Source organism: Mesoplodon densirostris, chromosome 11 (genome assembly GCF_025265405.1).
Source record: "Mesoplodon densirostris isolate mMesDen1 chromosome 11, mMesDen1 primary haplotype, whole genome shotgun sequence".
NCBI classification, from domain to species: domain Eukaryota; kingdom Metazoa; phylum Chordata; class Mammalia; order Artiodactyla; family Ziphiidae; genus Mesoplodon; species Mesoplodon densirostris.
The window spans coordinates 17,037,070-17,058,078 of NC_082671.1; the positions used below are offsets into that span (position 1 = coordinate 17,037,070).

The 21,009-nt window shown below is 38.6% G+C and overlaps 1 protein-coding gene and 1 pseudogene across 5 annotated transcripts in view; one reads left to right on the forward strand and one right to left on the reverse strand.

Annotated features, from left to right (window-relative positions):
• PLEKHA5 (pleckstrin homology domain containing A5) overlaps positions 1 to 21,009 on the forward strand; it is a 237,922-nt gene that overhangs the window by 172,755 nt on the left and 44,158 nt on the right. For all 5 annotated transcript variants that reach the window (XM_060111854.1, XM_060111846.1, XM_060111847.1 and 2 more), the window contains exon 12: positions 1,912 to 1,995. In XM_060111854.1, the coding sequence (XP_059967837.1) occupies positions 1,912 to 1,995 (84 nt within the window). The remainder of the gene's footprint in view (positions 1 to 1,911; positions 1,996 to 21,009) is intronic.
• Positions 646 to 866, reverse strand: LOC132499449 (ubiquitin-like protein 5; annotated as a pseudogene).

Sequence of the window (21,009 nt, forward strand, 5' to 3'; positions counted from 1 at the left end):
AAAATGGGAAATGTACTTAAAGCATTTCTCTCTGCATACTAAAGTGCTAATAGTTGTCTCAGGCAAAAACACTTGAGTGGTTATTTGAGTTGCCAGCAGAACTAGCTCCATTTTTGTTTTTGTTTCTGTTTTTGTTTTTGTTTTTGTTTTTCAGCCTCTAAGTTTTTATTAACATGAGTTTTCAAAAATAAGCATCCAGGGGCTTCCCTGGTGGCGCAGTGGTTGAGAGTCCGCCTGCCGATGCAGGGGACACGGGTTCGTGCCCCGGTCCGGGAAGATCCCACATGCCGCAGAGTGGCTGGGCCCGTGAGCCATGGCCGCTGGGCCTGTGCGTCCGGAGCCTGTGCTGCACAACAGGAGAGGCCACAACAGTGAGAGGCCCGCGTACCGCAAAAAAAAAAAAAAAAAGCATCCAGGGACCTCCCTGGTGGTGCAGTGGATAAGACTATGCACTCCTAGTGCAGGGGGCCCGGGTTCGATCCCTGTTCAGGGAACTATATCCCACATCCATGCCGCAACTAAGGAGCCTGCGAGCCTCAACTAAGACCTGGCACAACCAAGTAAATAAAATAAACATTAAAAAAAAAAACCAAACAAGCATCCATACTAGTGTTGTGGGATGAGGGTGGGAGAAGAAATTCTGTTCTATTGGTAATAAAGCTCCAGGTTCATCCCGTCATGGATCTCATAGTCCCCCAGAGACACGTGGTCCTTAAAAATCATGTACCACTTCTTCAAAACAATCGTGTTCCAATGGGTGCCAGTTTGGGCTGCAGTCAGCCGCTAAGGTCCCCAATGGTATCATCAGTATTGCATTTAACTCGGACCTTCGTCCCTAGACGGTCATTGCAGACAACCTCGATCATCCTGGCTGGAACTCGAATCACCCAGAACCATCTGACGCCACAACCTTGTCACTCTAGTGCAGAGCCCAGGCCTTTTCTTTTCTTTCTTTCTTTCTTTCTTCTTTTTTTTATGAAACACCATTTTTACTTGAAAGAACTAATGACAAACTATAGCTGTTCAGACTTGGTATTTGACAGACACTTCCTCAGAGTGAAATGTTAGCCTGTCACTTCAAGGAAAGCAACCCACAGTATCTGTCACGGACCACAGCATTTGAGCTTTCAAGCAAAAATTAGAATTTTGGAAATCTTGTATCTGCCTCTGTGAGCTTGACAGCTCTCTGGTGCTTAAAGATCAACAATGGTATTAACAGATAGGCGCTACTGATCTTGTAGACTAACATGTGCCAGCATTTGGAACATCTGCATAACTCACTGAGCCAGTATTTTCCGCATGGCCAGTGTTTGATGTCTCAAAATCATGGATGGGTAAAAGATTCATTTAAAGTGCAAATAGACCGATGAATGGATGTCAGTGTGACAGAGTACAAGAAGTTCATTGATACGGTTTCAGATACCACTTTGCAACTAACCTTTAAGAAAGTACCACTTTTTGACCTTTAGTGCCATATCAAAGAAGAACATCTGCAAATATCCAAAAAAAGCTACTCAAGTTCTCTTCCCTTTTCCAATTATGTATATCGAAGGTGACTTTTCTTCATGTACTTCCCCTAAAAGAGATGATCACAACAGATCGAATACAGAAGCAGATATGAAAATCCAGCCAGACATTAAAGAGATTTGTAAAACTGTAAAATAATGCCACTCTTGTCACTAAAATCTCCTTTTTAAGGATGTAAAGGGCTCCTGAGACCAATAAGTTTGAGAACCACTGAGCCATACTGTATGGAATTACTCTGTTCATCAGTGTCTGTATTTTAGTCCTGAAGTTTTAGTATCTGTCTTCTTTCATAAGCACCAATAGCAATTTTAAATGGCATTTTATAATATAATTTTCATCACTGACATTGACCACAGAATTTATACTGTGCCTTTATCTTCCTAGCACGTGTATGTGCCTGACAGGAGGTCAATGCCAGCTGGCCTAACCTTACAGTCCGTTAGCCCCCAGAGCCTCCAAGGCAAAACGGTGAGTACGATATCTTTATTTACCGTATCATGTTTTATTTATGTGCTACACATGATAGCACATATCTGACATAGCTTTTAAGTTTAAGTGGAAGAGATGCTCATCAGTAGAATTTGGAATCATGTTGCCATTTCAGTGTCTTCCTGATACCTTTCCCTGAATGTCTGACTGCCTAAATACAAGATGCTGTTTTCCAGAGTCTTTATAACCTGGGAGGGTTTCTTTACTTCATTGAATGTTAATTTCCTCTTCCTTAAAACGGAAGTTGGAGTACTTCCTTAGGGAAACAAATCCAGCAAGCAACTCTGTGTCTATAGTCAAACCACAGGCCTGTCAAGTTTCTCCTGTGGATTTTTATATAGATTAACTACCTTAGAGCAGAAAAGAAACTGACTTACATATTTATGCAGAGAAAGAGACACTGTTAGAAATACTAAGTTCAAGCAAGTACTTACCTTTATCATTTCATAGTCAGTGTTATTCCTGTTATGTTACCAGGAGCTATGTTACCAGGACACTATTACTCTTCAAATTAAAGAGAAAAGGTGACTTTTCATCACTTCCTTTTATTTTAATGGCATTCTTTTATCAGGGGAACTATGCTTTCATATTAGTAGGTAGTCTTAATTTCTGTGAAGATATGATTTGAGGACCATATCGTTGTTCATTATTTAAAATCCTCTTCCTGCAGTAATCAAAACAAGTTTATCTTCTATGTATTTTTCAAACATTGTTTTATTTCATCTCTTACATGCTTAGATATAAGGCAGATTTCTTGGCTTTAAACTACTTGTGGTTTACTTATTAAAGGCGATAGATATTGCTTGACTATAACTAAAATTTTTTAACTGTTGGAAATTTTAAACATTAGATCGTTGATCTGGCAAACACCTTAATCATAAGATAATGCTAAGTATCTTATTATGAAATTTTCTCTTCTACCTTGCACCCTCTAGTGGATATTTAGGACAAAATTTATTTACCACCTCCTTCTTTTGGAGGAATCAATTGTGCCTCTTTTTATTTTGCCTCAAGTTTAAACATCTAGCAAACTTATTGTAACCTTTCATGCTTTTGAAAATCTCTTTAACTCCATAAGTAATAAACCAGAGTTTTTAGATTTCTTCTTTTAGTATTTCTGTCAAATATCCCTCTGGGTCTTAGACCATCTAATCCCTTACCCCACTCTCCTTTCTCTCTGGCAAGACCTCTAGAGCTTGATATGACGACATAAGATATGGACTGTCTCACAGTCATGAGGTCACAGGATGTGGTTGGCCTCAGAGCAAAAGCATCTCTCCTTTTCCTGTTAAGAAGTTTCTTCTTTAAGTCACACATGCACACACATTCTTTGACTGTTAAGAAGCTATTGTCTCGTCTGTGTGGATACTCAGAGAATCCAATAGTAACTATGGTTTACTTCTGACATTTTTTCCTCTTGAAGGCAATAGCCTTTAATGTAACTTCAAGTAACAGTTAAAATTGGTTTGTAACAGATGCAGACTACTATACATAAAACAGATAAGTAACAAGGATTTACTGTATAACACAGGAAACTGTATTCAATATCTTGTAATAACCTATAATGGAAAATAATCTAAAAAAATATATATATATATGTAACTGAATCACTTTGCCATACACCCGCAACTAACATAATATTGTAAATCAACTATACCTCCATTTTCTATAAAATGATTTGTGACCCTAAAAAAATTTTTTTTTATGGACAATAAAGAGCAACAGCAAATGAACAGAAGAGAGCTAAGTGTAACTCTGTGCTGTAGGCAAAACAAGTCAATCTCAGGAACGCTTTTTGGCTCGGAAGTTTTAAGAGCACAGCTGTAGCTCTTAAGTGAGCAGAGTCTCCCTGTGGTCTCTGTGCAGTTTTTAATCATAACAAAGCTCAGTCAAACACCGAATGATGTTTTATGGCCTGTAAGACTGCCAATGACCATACTTTACGGCATTTCTAACGAAAAAAAAACATATCGGATGGGCCTGTTAAGGAATTGTATCTACCTTTGAAAGTTTATTCCCCTCAGAGATCAGAGTAACCAATCAGGAACCAAAAGGTTCTCTGCTCTCTGCCAAGGGTGGAAGGAGGGTTTATGAGCACATGGAAACTTTCTGTGTGTAGTAAATACATTTTTTTCTTCCTTAAAAATAAAAACTGGTCTTTTGGTCAATATAAAATATCCTGTAGAAACACTAACAGTGACATTTAAAAATATAACTGGGAAGCAGTTAATAGATCTCAGGTACTGACTGAGCTTAATGATGTGAAGATGTCATCCAAGTTTTACATGAATTTTAATTCTTTTTGTTTTCCTTCTGTTCTCTAAGATAGAGTGTTGGGCATGCAGGTATTGTTCTATTGCTATAAAAGTCTTAGGTGTCATTTTTAAACATCTCATTAAAATATATTTTAATAATAGCTCTCATGTACAAACCTTTATAATGGTGGGGGTTTTTCTGGCACTGCACTTTTTTATACTTAAGATTTAAATATTCTCTCATGAGTTCTGAGAAAATGCCTTAATAGACTGTTGTTTTGCTGTATCTTACGAGGTAATACTGTTCCTTCTATTTCTCTAGATATCTATGCATTTATGTATGACCTATCATTATAGTGCCTAGGCACTATGTTTGATGTCAACCATAAGAGGAAACTTGCCAAGAAATCTTGGTTTAATATCTGTCACTTAAGACCACAATTAATCTGTTTTCCACTGTTTGGATTCTTAAATTGTACTCCTTCAGCCAGAGGAGCTTACGCTGCTGCTTATAAAGCTGAGACGGCAGCAAGCGGAACTGAGTAGTATCCGGGAGCACACGTTAGCACAGCTCATGCAGCTAAAGCTCGAGGCGCACAGCCCAAAGGTCAGCTCTGGAGAGATGTGTCTGTGTGTCTGCTCTTGTCACTCACGCTGAGCCATTCATTATTAATCGGTTTGATCAGCGTCATTCCCGTGAGCATGAGCCCATCCCACCACGGCGGCGGCGACATCGGCATCTCCTATTGACCCTTTGAGAATTCCCTTGGTTATACGTTATGAAAGGAAAACGTGGGTCGGCTGCATTTCTTCGTAGCCTCCCACCCACCCACTCACCCACTCACCCACCAACTTTTGGTTGTGAGGGAGGAAATGCGTGCAGACTTCAGAATACTATTGTCATTCCTCCAACGCTAACTTCCACCCCCAGTAAAACAGAGATTGAAGAGTCCCGTCGTTTCCCATAAAGTAACAAGTTGAGAAGTGATTAGCGTTTTCATAGTACTGCCTTTTAAATGTCAAAGATTAATTTCGTGTGTTCTTGATTTTTAAAATGAACACACGTAAACATTTCTCAAAGGGTTTAATAGCCTCTGGTTATATGAGAAACATCCAAAGAAGTAGTAACATATTGCAGAAAAGAATTAACATGTAAAGCTTCTAACCTTGAGTCTGCTAAAGCCATTTGAAGGATTTTTCTGCTTAATGTTTCAGCTTATATGCATGTCTACTTAATTTCTTACAAAACTAAGTGTAATTTATAATCATTGAATGCACCATCTGTGCCGTTTACAGGGGAGCATGTGTGTGGAAGTCGTTGTGTGCTGTGGTATAATATAGGTTGTGACAAACTACCTGTTTTCCCTGTTTCAAAATTGACCTTTTCATGAATTCCGCACCCTCTTTCTCTGTCCATTCGTACCTTGATTGATGCCTACTAGAATGAAATCCTTTCACATCACCTTCAAAGGAACACCATATATTTGGATCATCAGGTGGGCCTTGAAGAATTTTTCTTACTTATCATACCTTATGTTTTAATGTTTTCAATGTAGTACAATTTTCGGGCTACTCAGATCTTCCAGTCATTTTGCGTTAATAGTGTGACTTTTACAAGTGGCAGGCTAAGAGACCCCTCACCAGGGGAATTCAGGAATACCAGAATAAGCAGGTTAGAAGGGACAGTTGTGGAGATGAGGTGGGATACAAATGCCAGGTCTCTGGAAATTGAGAGCCTGGATTCTCTAGATTTCTTTTTTCTTATCCCAAGAATACTTGTACTTATTGGCTTGTATCAGCTTGGAGGTGACCTAATTAAAGATATAGGCACCCAGCTGTGAATGCCTTGTTGAAGGCGGCCAGGAGGAGGTGGGTGTGGTGTTCTTTGTATTCCCAAGGGGAGGTTAACGATGGGTAAATGTTGAAAAGTGAGTGGAAGTTGGTGAACAAGGACTGACACTCCTAAATGTTGGCATTTATGAACTTACCTGTTAATATTTAATTTTAATTTGATGAGGATTTTTATATGTTCTTAAACATAAAATTTCTTCTAGTGAATGCTTTCTTTTTGCATATAAATTAGGCTAGAATTTTCTTTAGCTTGTTTTCAAAACGTTCAAACTTGAATATTTTATCAGATGAAGGAGGTTACTGCGGAAAATGCTGTCAGACAGTATTTACATATTCATATTTGTCCTGTTTGAAACAAAATAATAATGTACTGCTTTAAATTAGTTATATTTAAAGAGGGATTTTTCATTAGGATAACCCTTGAAAAGATGTTCAATCATGTTTCTTTTAATTTTTAAAAGAAATATGCTTTTGTTAATTTGTAATTTATTTTCCCACAAAATGTTTTCATCATAGTTTTGCCTATTGGGATGCTTTAGAAATCAGCATTTCATGAATCCAAACTCTAGTCTTCACTTCAGAGACTGGTGCTATTAAATTTAACCACAGTGTACATTATACAATCTAATAAAGACATGTTTGCCAACAAAATAATAAGATAAGCCTTCCCTCAAAATTCCACACTGCCAGAAAGCTTCTAAGATACATGGGGAATAACTTTCTTAAAAGCACCTCTGTCTATAAAGCTAGAGATTGTTCTGACAAACAATGGGATATTACAAAAATTAGGGTTAAAAACGATGATATGAATGAGACTCTGAAGTTATCTAGAATCTCTGGAAATAAACTTAGTGGTTTATTAATTTATTGTTAATTTACTGCTCACCTCAACAAATCAAAACTGGCATTGCAGACCCATAGAACTTGAGCAGCTCTTGGGAAAGGACAGGTAAATATAGCAAAAAGACCACCATTTGCTAAGATGATGCCTCTCCTCACCTCCCTTTCCCGGATTGAGCTGTTTCTTCCCTTGGCCTCAGTGGCCCAGATCCATCCAGTTGAGGCTTCTGTTCCCGTCCTTTGCTCCCTTGGCAAGGTGACTTCTACAATCTCAACTTTTAGGCGACGCGCTAAGGAGTGCCGCTCTAGAAGGTGGAAAAGGCAAGGAAATGGCATCTCCCCCCTAGAGCCTCTGAAGGGAACATGGCCCTGCCCACACTTTGGTTTGAGCCCATTGAGATGATTTCAGACTTCTGGTCTCCAGAAGTATAAGATAATAAATGTGTGTTGTCTTTTAATTAATTAATTAAAATTAAAATCTCAACTTTGTATCGATCCTCTCTGTCCTGTCAACATGTCAGCAGAGCTTTTCCAGTAACTCACCTTTTTATTATATTAGATCCCAAAATAGTTACATTATTCCACTTTTAAAATTTTGTGATAATGAGAAGAATTGTAGAATTTGATTGTTTAAATGATGATTTGCATTGAAATAAGACTATTTCTGATGGCAAAAATTGGACCACTTTTAGATAATAATTAGATAGTGCATAAAAAAAAATGGTGAGGGCTTTGCCCAGAAACTCAGATATACCTAAATGTGTACATCCTTAAGGTTTCCTAAGGAAAAACCTCTCTTTAAATAAATCAAAAATTTTTATGATTTCAAATAATTTCATTTAATATAAATGAAATATTTACCTTTGAACTGTCCTGTATTTTACATCAGTAGTAAGGTTATTAAGTTATGTAGAAAGAATTCTTGGTAATTTTGAATTTTAATGAAATTTTTCACTCAGCTCAAACATTTCCAGCTTTTAATCTTGTTACTGCCAGTAGCTGATTCTAGGTGACCAGGTTTATTTTTATGGGCATTATTGGTTGCCTGGGTTTATAAACTGATTCACGAGTTTTATATAATTATAAATTTGAAAGTAGATTTTAAAACCTGAAAGTCAGAGGCTCTGGTCACATTTTATATAACTGTATATCATACCAAGAGAACATGTACTAATTGATACTCTTTCAACACTTATTCTGCTTGCTCAAATAAATCATCAGAATAACCTAAGGCCAATATTTAATTGATTTCAATTCTCTTAATCCCTATCGCTATTCATGAAAAATAGAACCAAAGGGTAGTCTCTGAGTTACTTCAGAGGTAAATTCATTTCTGATATTATAACAAATAAAATATAAAAATGCCTTGTCTGAAATTCTGAAGATTTACATATTATACAGTCAATCGAAAACTCTTGACTTCTGGTGCCATATCACCATCATGAGGACAAGTCATGTACTGAAGTGTCTTTAAAAATAACAAAAGCTATACTAATTATACGGTATAATTTTCTTCTGCTTTTTGTTTTACTCTGAAGGATGCTATTACAGTTTGTTTGTGTTTTTATAGCCCAGTTAGTAGACTATTCAGTGTCTACATTTCTTAAGTTGAGCCTAGGTTTGTCATTTTTATGAATTGTAAGATAAAGCCCCAAAGTATAACCTGTGAAAGTATAATAAGCCTAACTGGGTACTTTATGAACCTCATCCAGGTTCTATTTCGAAAATGAATAAATACATAATATATCAGTAACTCATTTTCTTCTCATTTAGCTTAGTCATCACTGAATGTTAGAGAAGCTTTTGGGTACTGTTTAAGTGAAACTTGGAAATTTCATCCTACAGGATACCTCTGCAATGGATTTGACATTGTCTTTTCCCTCGTTCACTCCTCTACTACCAGAATGTAGGAGAGGGGAGAAAGGCTATAAGTGCAATCTTGCAGTGACCCTGTACTTGCCAGGAAGTTGGAGTAAATTCGAGATTATCAGCAGTTGTAAGGGCATCCCCTCCTGAAGAATGGAGTGTCCTGTTGCCGTTCTTTGACGGTGAGGGAAAAGAGACTGTCTTGATACATTTTCTTTTTTTTTCTCAGAACAGGGCAGATTGAGCATGAGTTTTAGAGCTGTATGACCCTGCTGAACATGTATTTGATGACTAGGAGTTCCTAGTATTTCGTGGAGCCACGTGCACATCATCTGTTTGAAGCCAGCGTAACAGGTCCCCATAGAAGCTGACTGTTATCCACCGCCTGCTGTTCAGCTGGGGCATATATATCCACTTCAGCAGGTCTAATGTGGCAAGTAGGGACTTCATTTTCTTACTCTTGTCCCTTATGAGGATTTCCTCCGCTGTCTAGTTCTCGGCTCCTGTAGTCTGGACCAGGACCGGTTTTACTGAGCAAAGGAATGAAGCTGGGATCGTAGAAACTAGAGCGGGGGCTGAGGAGAGGGAACTAGGCAAGGCCTCTGTGGATGAAGAGCTAGAGCAGGGGCTGGAGCTTCTTCGATCAGTCGTAAAGGGAGGATTTATAGGACTGGGGAGATGAGGCCATGTTCCCGTCCCTTCATCCATCTCCTTCCCTCCATTTGTTTCTTTCTTCCTCACTTGCTTTTTCTTTCTTTTTCTGTTAGTGATTGAAGAGCAGTTGTGGGGGAATTTCTGCCAGCTTTCCATGTAGGCCATGGTAACAGAAAATGAGATGCTTAAGAACTGAGATGAAGAAATGTGTAGGGAGGGATGGACAGAAGGATCTAGAGACGCTCAGCCCTTCACAGGCCTTTTGCAAGCACGCTGCCCCCTGGTGGGTACTGTTGAGCGTATACCAACCCTCTTCTCCCTCTTTCCCCACCTCCTTGTCCCCCCCCCGACCTCATTCCCCCCACAGCCACCAGTATGATTAAACAGTCCAGTAGCCAGCCTCCCCGTTACAGAAAACTTGATACAATAAATGGAGCTTGACTCCTACAGTTGTGAGCTTTGCTTGTGCTGGTACTGCAGCAGATATTTTTTCATTTTTTAAACATAAAATGGTAACATCGAATGTGCTTTCACAAATGGCCCTTAAAATTATGACATTCTGGGCTTCCCTGGTGGCGCAGTGGTTGAGAGTCTGCCTGACAATGCAGGGGACACGGGTTCGTGCCCTGGGTCCAGGAAGATCCCACGTGCCGCGGAGCAGCTGGGCCCGTGAGCCATGGCCGCTGGGCCTGCGCGTCTGGAGCCTGTGCTCAGCAACGGGAGAGGCCACAGCAGTGAGAGGCCCGCGTACCGCAAAAAAAAAAAAAAAAAATTATGACATTCTGCCTTTACCCCTGTCCCTTCCAGAGTCACGGTAGTTAACTGCGTCAGAAACAGCTGCGTGAGAACGGGAAAGGAAGGGACATTCCTCAGTCAGTCACACCTGTGCTGGGGATTGCCAGAAGTTCTTTGTGAAGAGAATATGACTCTGCTACGATAATTTTATGAAATTCATTTGCCCCTACCCAGCTGGAGCTGTCTTTCCCCACCCCTCCCCAGCATGGAACATACCTAAGTCATTTCTGAATTTAGCATCAAATGGTATATTCTTTAACACCAGATGGCTAAAGGACCTTATCCTCAAATTTTCATGGAAAAGCTGGAAGTTTCTCCTAACAAACCAGTTTGCCATAGTACAAGAAAGGAAAAATACAGCTCAAGCATACCTGTGGTGTTCTTTTTTTAAAAAAAAATTTTTTTTTCTTCCTTCCCCCTGCGGTACGCGGGCCTCTCACTGTTGTGGCCTCTCCCATTGCGGAGCACAGGCTCCGGATGCGCAGGCCCAGCGGCCATGGCTCACGGGCCCAGCCGCTCCGCGGCATTTGGGATCCTCCCAGACCGGGGCACGAACCCGTATCCCCTGCATCGGCAGGCGGACTCTCAACCACTGCGCCACCAGGGAGGCCCCCTGTGGTGTTCTTGTTGCATGAAAATGTTGAAGGTTAGCAAGTCAATAGCTCAATCCTTCTTTTATCAGCACATTTTTTTAAAGTATGAGCAAACGCTTGTGAGAAGAGTCATTTTTGATCATACTAACCTCTAAAACATCTTGAAGAGTAAGCTGAAGTTTCTAACTTGCAAAAGTTTTGTAGTAGCATTCAGGTTTTATAATGTAATTCTTTTATAAAGATTAATATTTTATGAGCCGTACGCTAAAATACTAGTGACTCTTGGAAGAAGTCTGATATTCTATTAATATTACTGGTTGCTGTGGACCTTGCTCATCAGCATGCTTTCTGTATCCTTTCAAGAAACCACAATGTAAAAACAGGAACTCTGACCACTTTTAAACATACTTATGCCAAGGGAAATGCAAAAAGGAACAGTTAGCTGGGTGTATGTAATTGGTACTGAAACCATTCAAGGTAAAAATCTCAGTACTTTCTTGCCTTTTGTTCTTTGTGTTCATGAAAGACAGCTTCCCTATAAGGGGAGAAATGCTAACAAAATAATTGAAAAGATTCTTGATGGCTTTCATTGTTGTCCATTCAGCAACCTCATTCTATTGAGCTATTAAGCAAGATCCCATTTTCTCTAATATTTGAACGGGTCCTAGAGCTTCTATTTTTAGGGATGACTGAGAGCTACAGGAGGTAATGTTTCTAGGGGATATAGAAAAGGCATTTGAAAAAAGCAAACTAAGGAAACTGGAAAACTGAAAGAATATTATTTAACACTTACTAACCCAAACTAGTTACATAGTGTAGAATATCTGTATTTTCTTTTGCCGTGCTATTCAGAGCATTCCTGTCTCTCTCTCTCTCTCTCTGTCTCTCACACACCATTCCTCCTTTTTTTCTTTTTCTGTCTCTCCCTTCCTCTGTATATTTGATATAGAAGTGGGAGAGGGAGATGACACTGAGAAAATTCTTAATCAGGATATGACATCATAATGGCAGAATATAAATAAATGGACAGTGGGTAGATTAGAATTTAGAAAGTGGAAAGATTTAATACATGTGTCAATACTCTGATCTCTCAGCCTATCGGATGCTTACCCATTATTATCATGGTTCTCCTGTGTTTCTTACCAGTGACTCATCTGGCCCTTCTTGATAACTGTTTTCACCCCTCTCAACCCTAACTGGGGAAAGTGCCCTGTTTCTTGGTGTTCTCTCATCTGAACATTCATCTACTCATTATTTTACTAGTTGTCTCTTTGTTACTTTTCATCTCTAGCCCCTGGGTTTCTCCCAGAAAGCAGAGCCTGTGATGTGGGCTTCCTTGATGGGGGCTTGTTTGCAAGAAGTTTACTTTGGGAAGTGATTCCAAGGTACAGGAGTAAAGAGATTGAGACTGTATACTATCAACTGCCATAGGCAACTGGGGCCTCATCTGATACTTGTTGACAAACAAATAGAAACCCAGCTGAACTAGAGAAGAGTACTCACTCCCGTCTTCCACTGACCAAGGGTTGTCCCTTGAGACTAACTCTCTAGCACACTGAGGTTATGCATGCATGAGCACCCAGTGGGTTCCCATACACCCAGCAAGACCTGAAACCGAAGATGTGGAGAGGGGCCCAAAAGGCATCTAAAACATCTCTCTCTGCAGTTTCCGTTACGTAGTTAGAGTTGCTCATGGAGATCCCCATTTGCAAGTTCTGCCTTCAGTACATCTCCAGCATGTCCAAAATTAAGGTTGTTATCTGATCCCTCAATTCCCTGACCAAAAAACTGAAAGCAGAAGTGGTTCAAAATATTGGTCACCTTTAACCCCATTGATGTAATCCTTGGGGATTACATCATCCTTGGGGAAGAGGTTGGTGGACTTCGAGAAGGATTAGGACCTTTCTTCAGCTGTTTGCTTAGACCTAGAACATAAAGTGGGAAAAGAGGAAAGTGCCCTCCAGCTGTGGCTCGGACAGCCTCTCACAGCCTGGTGGATGAAAAGAAAAACAACAGGCAGGCTACCTGGACGGACCCCCAGTGTGATGGTCCTTGGCACCCTGCCTGCTGTCCCACCACTCTGAGTGTGGAGATTCTACAACTTTACAAAAATGGCAGAATTAAGTCATCCAGCCTCCTGGAGCTGTATGACATTCTCCTAATATTTCATGTGCCCAACACCAACTCATGTTAAAGCTAACAGTACCTTGAAACTGGAGTTAAAAGTACTTTCAAAACACTTTTACTGAAAACGGGAAAAATCATGCGATTCTGTAGAACCATCCTGAACAGATTTTACTTTAGCTGATACATAATATCTGCGTGGTGTTTAGTCAGGATCATAGAAGCCACCAAAACACCTTCCACGTAGGTACTAGCTCCTTGTTACCATTTAGTCAACAAATCCTGGCAGTACTCAAAGCACCTGCCTCATTGTTTTTCAGCTAAACTCAGGAAACTTCAAACTCCCGGTTCCCTACAAAACAAAGTCTCTTTTTGGTTTGTCACTCAAGCCCTCATTTCATCACCACCACCCACTACCAACCTGTGAAACACTTCCTCCCCCATAAACCCTTTTCTCCAGCCAGCGCCTCATCGTTTCTCAGATACTACAGAAGCACCCCCATTCTCTACAATGTGCACCTGCACAGCATCTGTCCAACCTAATAGCTTAAGTATCACTTCACAGTTTTCAAAGTGCTGTTATATACCGTGTCCCATCTGCTTCCAATACTTGCCTCTGCAGCATGTGGCCAGTTACTTTTATCCCCAGTCACGTTGAATGACTTGTCCAAAATCACAAAGCTAGGATGAATACCTTGTATTAGTGAATTTTCTTTCTTTTTTAAAAAAAATATCTATTCTTCTATGGAGGTTCCTTAAAAAACTAAAAATAGAACTACCATATGACCCAGCAATCCCACTACTAGGCATATACCCTGAGAAAACCATAATTCAAAAAGAGACATGTATCAAAATGTTCATAGCAGCTCTATTCACAATAGCCCGGAGATGGAAACAACCTAAGTGTCCATCATCGGATGAATGGATAAAGAAGATGTGGCACATATATACAATGGAATATTACTCAGCCATAAAAAGAAACAAAACTGAGCTATTTGTAATGAGGTGGATAGACCTAGAGTCTGTCATACAGAGTGAAGTAAGTCAGAAAGAGAAAGACAAATACCGTATGCTAACACATATATATGGAATTTAAGAAAAAAAATGTCATGAAGAACCTAGGGGTAAAACAGGAATAAAGACACAGACCTACTTGAGAATGGACTTGAGGATATGGGGAGGGGGAAGGGTAAGCTGTGACAAAGCGAGAGAGAGGCATGAACATATATACAGTACCAAACTAAGGTAGATAGATAGTGGGAAGCAGCCGCATAGCACAGGGAGATCAGCTCGGTGCTTTGGTGCTTTGTGACCGCCTGGAGGGGTGGGATGGGGAGAGTGGGAGGGAGGGAGACGCAGGAGGGAAGGGATGTGGGAACAGATGTATATGTATGACTGATTCACTTTGTTATAAAGCAGAAACTAATAAAAAAAAAAAGAAAAAAATATCTATTCTTCCTTTAAAATCAGGAGTTGTTCTTGTACCTATAGAATAGTTCTATTTCAGTTTGCTGATCTTTGTTACCTGAAGAATATCAGCTCTTGGTTATATAACTGGTTATTCTCCTATCTTAACAAGATAGGAAAATGAAAACAAAATTTCCCCACCCCTCCTAAAATGCATAATATTTCTACAGTTCCACAGTTTATTTACAAAAGCAGATATTTTTATAAGCCAATTATTGTGGCTTTTGTTTGCTTCAGTCTTATTTTAATGTATTTTTTCAGAAAGTTCATTCAGCAGAGATTTATGGAGCTCAGTGTCAGGATGTTAGAGCTTGCAAAGTAGAATTGTAAATGATTTTCAAAGCTCAGGAAGGAAATAAAGTTGAGCATAAATGCCAAAGTCATTTCTGGGATCAACCTAAGGATGTGATTATGTAGTTAAAACATAAGCTGATAAATCTTTGAATTAATGGTAGGAATTCTGCTACTCAGTGCCAATTTTAACTCAGTAAGAATACAATTGCTATTAATAAAACCCAGATCCTGTATCTAGAAGATATTTTACTTTTGACTTAAAGCTCAAATATATTTTCCTAGTAGATTTACCCATTGGCCAGAACAAATACTTTTTTTTTAGCTAACAGAGATGTAAGATGTTCATTTTTGGAATGTTTTGTCCCTTTAAAATAGTATTGTTTTATGGTATCGTTTTACAAAATGCTTGCAAAGAAGAGAAATATATGACCATTTCAAACACAATATTTATTTGTTTCCACAATAAAACATTTTTACAAAATGGATTTTGAGCTTTTTTAATACTTTCAGTTGCCTGTGGATGCCAGGAATAAAGATGGTGGCATCAGATAATACATTACTTAAAGTTAAAGGAACAATTGTTTAAAAAAATACAGTAATTAATAAGGAAAACAGATTTAAGCCACTGAAGTAAAAATCAGGTCTATAAAATGTATCCTGTAGCCAAAAGGATTTTAATTTTTTTTTAAATTCTTGAGACTCATAGGTGAAAAAGGATGAAACTCACGGTAAGTAAATTATATATGTAAATTATTTGGAAAGACATTAGCTTAGACCTTAAAAGTTTCCTTCAAAATATACCACAGGTATATACCTCAAAATGGTGGCTTAAAAAATTCAGCAATTTAAATAAGGTTGTGTGCAGAGATTGCTCTCCTTTTGTTCTGCTGGATTAGGGGTGTTTTCATATTTCTCAATAAATGGACCTTATTCATGAAGCCAGTACTTACAGCATCAGTCAGTCTAGAAATGCTCTTTTTTTTTTTTTTCCTTCTTTTCTTTTAAGGAAATGTCAGATACATTTGACTTCTGTGTTAGTGTCGCAATTTGTTTTTTCTTTTTTTTTCTTTGTTTTTAATCTGTCTTTCTCCCTTGAAGAAAAAGAGGATATGTTATATGGTCTAGCTACATCATTTAAAGTACCACTGATTTTTCTGAATACATATAATAGTAATACTTTCTTAAAGTTTTACCTTTAGAAACCATATATAGCATAGAAGAGTTTGTTCTGATTGCTTTAAAATTTCCAAAGAAATAGACCTCCGTACTTTGCCCCATTGGCTATAAAGAGACTTATTTACATTCTTCTATTTAAAAAGTCACTTCAGATTTTCCTGCTTCCTGTTAAACAATGCGTGGTTTCTATAGGTAGTCATACCCTTCAATCTCAGGTTCTCAGACTTTCAGAAGTGCCTGGAATGAGAGTGGAAAGGCATTTACATTGTCATTATCCAAATGACCTGTTTACAAAGGCCCCTGCATTCCTCACAGCTTCACCCTGGGCATGTCAAATTCTTTAGCCTTTTATTTTTGCCACACATCTTAAAAAGTTTATTGATCTAGACACAGGAGGACATTCTTGAGAGATGGATTCTTCAGAGATTAGGCTATCAGGGTTTTTGGCTATTGTTAAGACAGATTCCCAACTTAAAAATTCTTTTTCTAAGGTGTCTTTAAGAACTCAGGAAAAATCCATTTTCCATTTAAATGGAAAATGACAGCACAGAAATGGGTTACTAATGAAGGACAATAGCTCTGTAGGGCGGATAGAAATCGTCCAGACTTCTTGCCCCGCCCCCAAAAGAGGGAGGAAGCTGTTACTGCAGAATTCAGACTCCACGAAACTCATTTACTCGACAGAGCTTGAGCAGATGTTTTCCCTTATGGGAATGAGATCCAAATCTAGGGGGAAATTATACTTACTTTACTGGTCTAGAATTTCTAGACTTACAATCCAGTATAATAGCCACTAGCCATATGTGGCTACTTAAGTTAGTTACACTTTTATAAAAATAAGATTTATTTTCTCCGTCACACGGGCCACATTTCAGGGGCTGAGGAGTCATTGGTGTGGCATGTTGGACTACACTAATGGAGAACATTTCCGTCATCATAGAAAGTTCTGTTGGACAATGCTATTCTAGATGAATCATTATGTAAACTTTTCAAAGAGCAGTTAAGGGACTTCCCTGGTGGTCCAGTGGTTAGGACTCTGCGCTTCCACTGCAGGAGGCTCGGGTTTGATCCCTGGTCGGGGAACTAGGATCCCGCATGCTGCGCGGCCAAATAAATAAACAGCAATTAAGCCACTACTTAACCACTTCTTATACCTAAAGGGGGATTGGGAAATTAATCTTTCCAAGGATAAATTATATGAATGATTGTCCTGGCTTTGCTCACAGCTCGTCTTTCTCCTTCCCGCCCCTCCCCCTAAAAATTATTCTGGAACATTTATCTCATGACTTACAATATCCTGTTCCTTCTGCATTCCTAGCTGGTCCAATTTCTGTAGAGATAGAGACTTTGAAACGGATATTAGAAGTTGCTAGGATAATAGAACAACTGGCAACTGGAAATTGGATTTGTAGTAATACCCTGGCCCCCCACCCCGTGATTCTGCTGAGTCCACTAATATTATTAATAAGGAGATTCAGTTGATGTTTTAAGGGGGTTGTCTCTTAATGCTGTATTTCATACAAAGACAAGACTATTTTAGTCTACATGCAATATACTTGTGTTTAGATCATTAGTTTGAAATTTTTCACCTTTTGATAGTTGCACAGGTATCCTTACCAACATTTAGTACCAACTCATCAAGATCTTGAAGAATTCCTTATTGGTGATGGTTGAATTGGTCCTCAATGACTTAAGTTAGTGCCAGGGTAGGACCATTGTTCTCAAGCCTGATTTCCTGTCAGACCTAAGGCGGATCTTTAGAAAGACAAAAACAAAGTACAATTCTCAAGGCTGTCTGCCCCCCAGCCCCCAGTGAGAGTTGCCAGAGCCCACTCAACCCTGACTGTTTTGAAAACTCCACAGGTGATTTATTTTTTCTCCTCAGTCAGGTTTGAGAACTACTGAGATAAATAATGACAAGGAACGCCAAAGAAAGAGGAGATGTCTGGGGTTTTTTTTGAAACATAAAACACTATCTTAGTGCTTTCTAACCATTTTCCTACATGGCCCACATAGAAAAGTGACAGTAGGTGTGTGCACCTTGACAGAAACTTGAGGCCATGCTGTTGGGAGCGTGTTAGGCCCTCTGAGGACTGAGGTGGTCCCCAACTCCAGACACCTGGAACCCTTTCCCAGCCCGCAGGTGTCAGTAGGGAAGTTCCGCTCAAGATCCTGCCAGCTATGATGCGGTTGCATAGAATTGTGTTGAGTAAGTTTTTTGGTGATGGGTTTTTAAATCAAGATATTTCTAACAGTAACATCAAAGGATGCTCTGTATTCATACTAGCCCAACATACCTCAAACCTCAGAAAGAGGCTAGAGTTAAGTATCTCATTTTCTAGGTGGTTTTTGTAAACATTTGGACTTACAAATTTCAAGTAAAAATATGTGTTTTTGTTGTAAACAGAAATATATTGGCATTGCCTAAGTGTATTTCCAAGATATTTCCACTTAGGTTTTCTTATTTATTGCTGAAGTTAGTTATGAAAATAGTGTCATCCCCAATTCATACATTCTCATTTTTATTATTATAAAATAGTGGACCTTTTGTAATAGCTTTATAATTTAGCAATTAATTGGAAACTAAACCTGTATTACCATTTAGTTCAAAGAAGGAATTAAAGCAGGAAGCGAAGCATTTAACTCATTTTCAAGTAAATTATTAAACATCCCCCAAGTACTAATTAGTCTTTCTCTTGCTCTGATTCCTTAAAACAAAAATACATTAGCTATTAGCAGCAGTGCCTTAATGCTGCCTAGGATTCTTGTAGTAGTCAAACCAGAAGAGAATTGCTGGATAGTCCTTTTTTTTAAGAACTTGAGCATGAAATTCTAAGGTGCTCATGGAGCATTATGTATTTGGTGTGGGGGAGGGGGGAGTCATATTTTACTGCTTTAATTCAAAAGCTGTTGTCTAAAGTTTACCTAGCAAAAGCCAGATAGCATGTGCTGTTTCAGTGTAAATTTCAGAGATGATCAGTTTCTAAGTTTTAAAATACAGATATTTCATGAAACAAATGAACCTGTCTACGAAACAAACAGACTCACAGACATAGAGAACAGACTTGTGATTGCCAAGGGGGAGGAGGATGGGAGAGGGATGGACTGGGAGTTTCGGATTAGCAGATGCAAACTGGTATATATAGGATGGATAAACAACAAGTTTCCACTGTATAGCACAGGGAACTATATTCACTATCCTGTGATAAACCATAGTGGAAAAGAATATAAAAAGAATGTATATGTATATGTATAACTGAATCACTTTGCTAAACAGCAGAAACTAACACAACAATGCAAATCAACTATACTTCAATAAGATAGATCGATAGAGATATTTCAGAGGTGATTTAGTGAAAGAAATCACTAGCCTATTTCTAGGATCTATTTGGAGAGAAAGCGGTTCTGGTAGTTCCAATTCAGTAAATCTGGAAAGAGTCAAATTTCAGGCAGATCGTTGAAATTGTTTAATGCGGACTGAACACCCATTGTGTGGGATCCTGAGTACTGTGTTTAGCTGGCCTCAGCTGTTGCATGCCATGTGCAAGGAGAGTGCCACCACATACGGGACCACTCCCCTGTGCAGATTTTTCTTACCAGCCCAGTCACCCTAACAGCCCTTGGTCAGGTGAGTGTGGTGCCCAGGGGAATTCTGAAATAGTTCTGCTGCTTCTGTCTGCAGATAGACTTATCCCATCTCTCTGACTTGAGTAAAATGAGATTCCCAAGGAGTATGTAAGCTGAAGAACATTCACTGTTATCAGATTATACTTGACTTACTTCAACACCTTGAGAAAGAACATTGTAGTTACTTCTGCCAAAAGGAATCTTTACACCAGCCTGTCACCTTCATGTTTTAATGGTATTGTCTACATCAGAGATTTTCAAGTTGCGCATTATAATTATCTGGGAATCAGGGTCTCTGTTCTTTTCAAGTTCCTCAAGTGATTCTGGGTTAAGAACCGCTGGTTGAAATAAGCTTGAACTTTGATTTCTGAAGTAGCCAATAATAAAAGGGAAAAAAGATATTAATAAGATAGTCATAGGTATTTACAAATGCATTAGGGCAGCTTACTTTTTTTAGTTAACATTTCTTCAGTCAATTGGTGATGTGGATACAGACTCATACGGCAGAATAAAGGTTGTGAGAACAGTTCTCTAGATCAGGGCCTCACTGCACTAAAGGACTCCAACAGCTTTGAACATGATACAAACACATGTGCTAAAATTTTTTCTTAGCCTCTTTGTGTCACCAAGGGGTGTTTGCCAGAGGATATAGTTGTTCCATTAATCTAGTTTATTTGGTATTTATATATTTTTATCCTTGGCTCTCTAATAACATTTTTTTTTTTTTAATGAGAAAAGTAGTATCTATTCAGTGGAGAAAATTTGGGAAATGTAGAGAAAAAAAAAATAATGATCTGGTCCCACAATTTAAAATAATTACTGCTAACATTTTTCATTTCTTTGCTGTACTAAATTGTCACTTTCCAAAGATGCCTTCTAATTTTAATATTCTAGGATTTGATATTTACATTTGAAATTTTACATAATGAAAAACAGTCAGTTCCAGAAGTGATCTCTGAGACACTCTGTACACTTTAAATGTTATTTTTTGTTAGACAGAGAAAGACAGATACTCCATGTTATCACTTATATGTGGAATCTAAAAAATAAAACAAACGAATGAATATAACAAAGCAGACACAGTCTCACAGTTGTAGAGAACAAACTAGTAGCTACCAATGGGAAGAAGGGAGTGGGGAGGGGCAAGATAGAAGTAGGGGATTAAGAGGTACAAGCTACTATGTATAAAATAAATAACCTACATGGATATATTGTACAGCGTAAGGAATATAGCTGATATTTTATAATAACTTTAAATGGGGTAAAATCTATAAAAATACTGAATCACTGTTGCACACCTGAAAATAATATAATACTGTAAATTAACTACACTTCAATTTTTTAAATTTAATCTTTTTTTTAATGTTATTTTTACTCTTAGTATTTTTTTAGTTTTTCTGTTCCTAAGTCAGTGTCTTCTTGCAAGATCCTTCTCAGTGACTTAATATTTA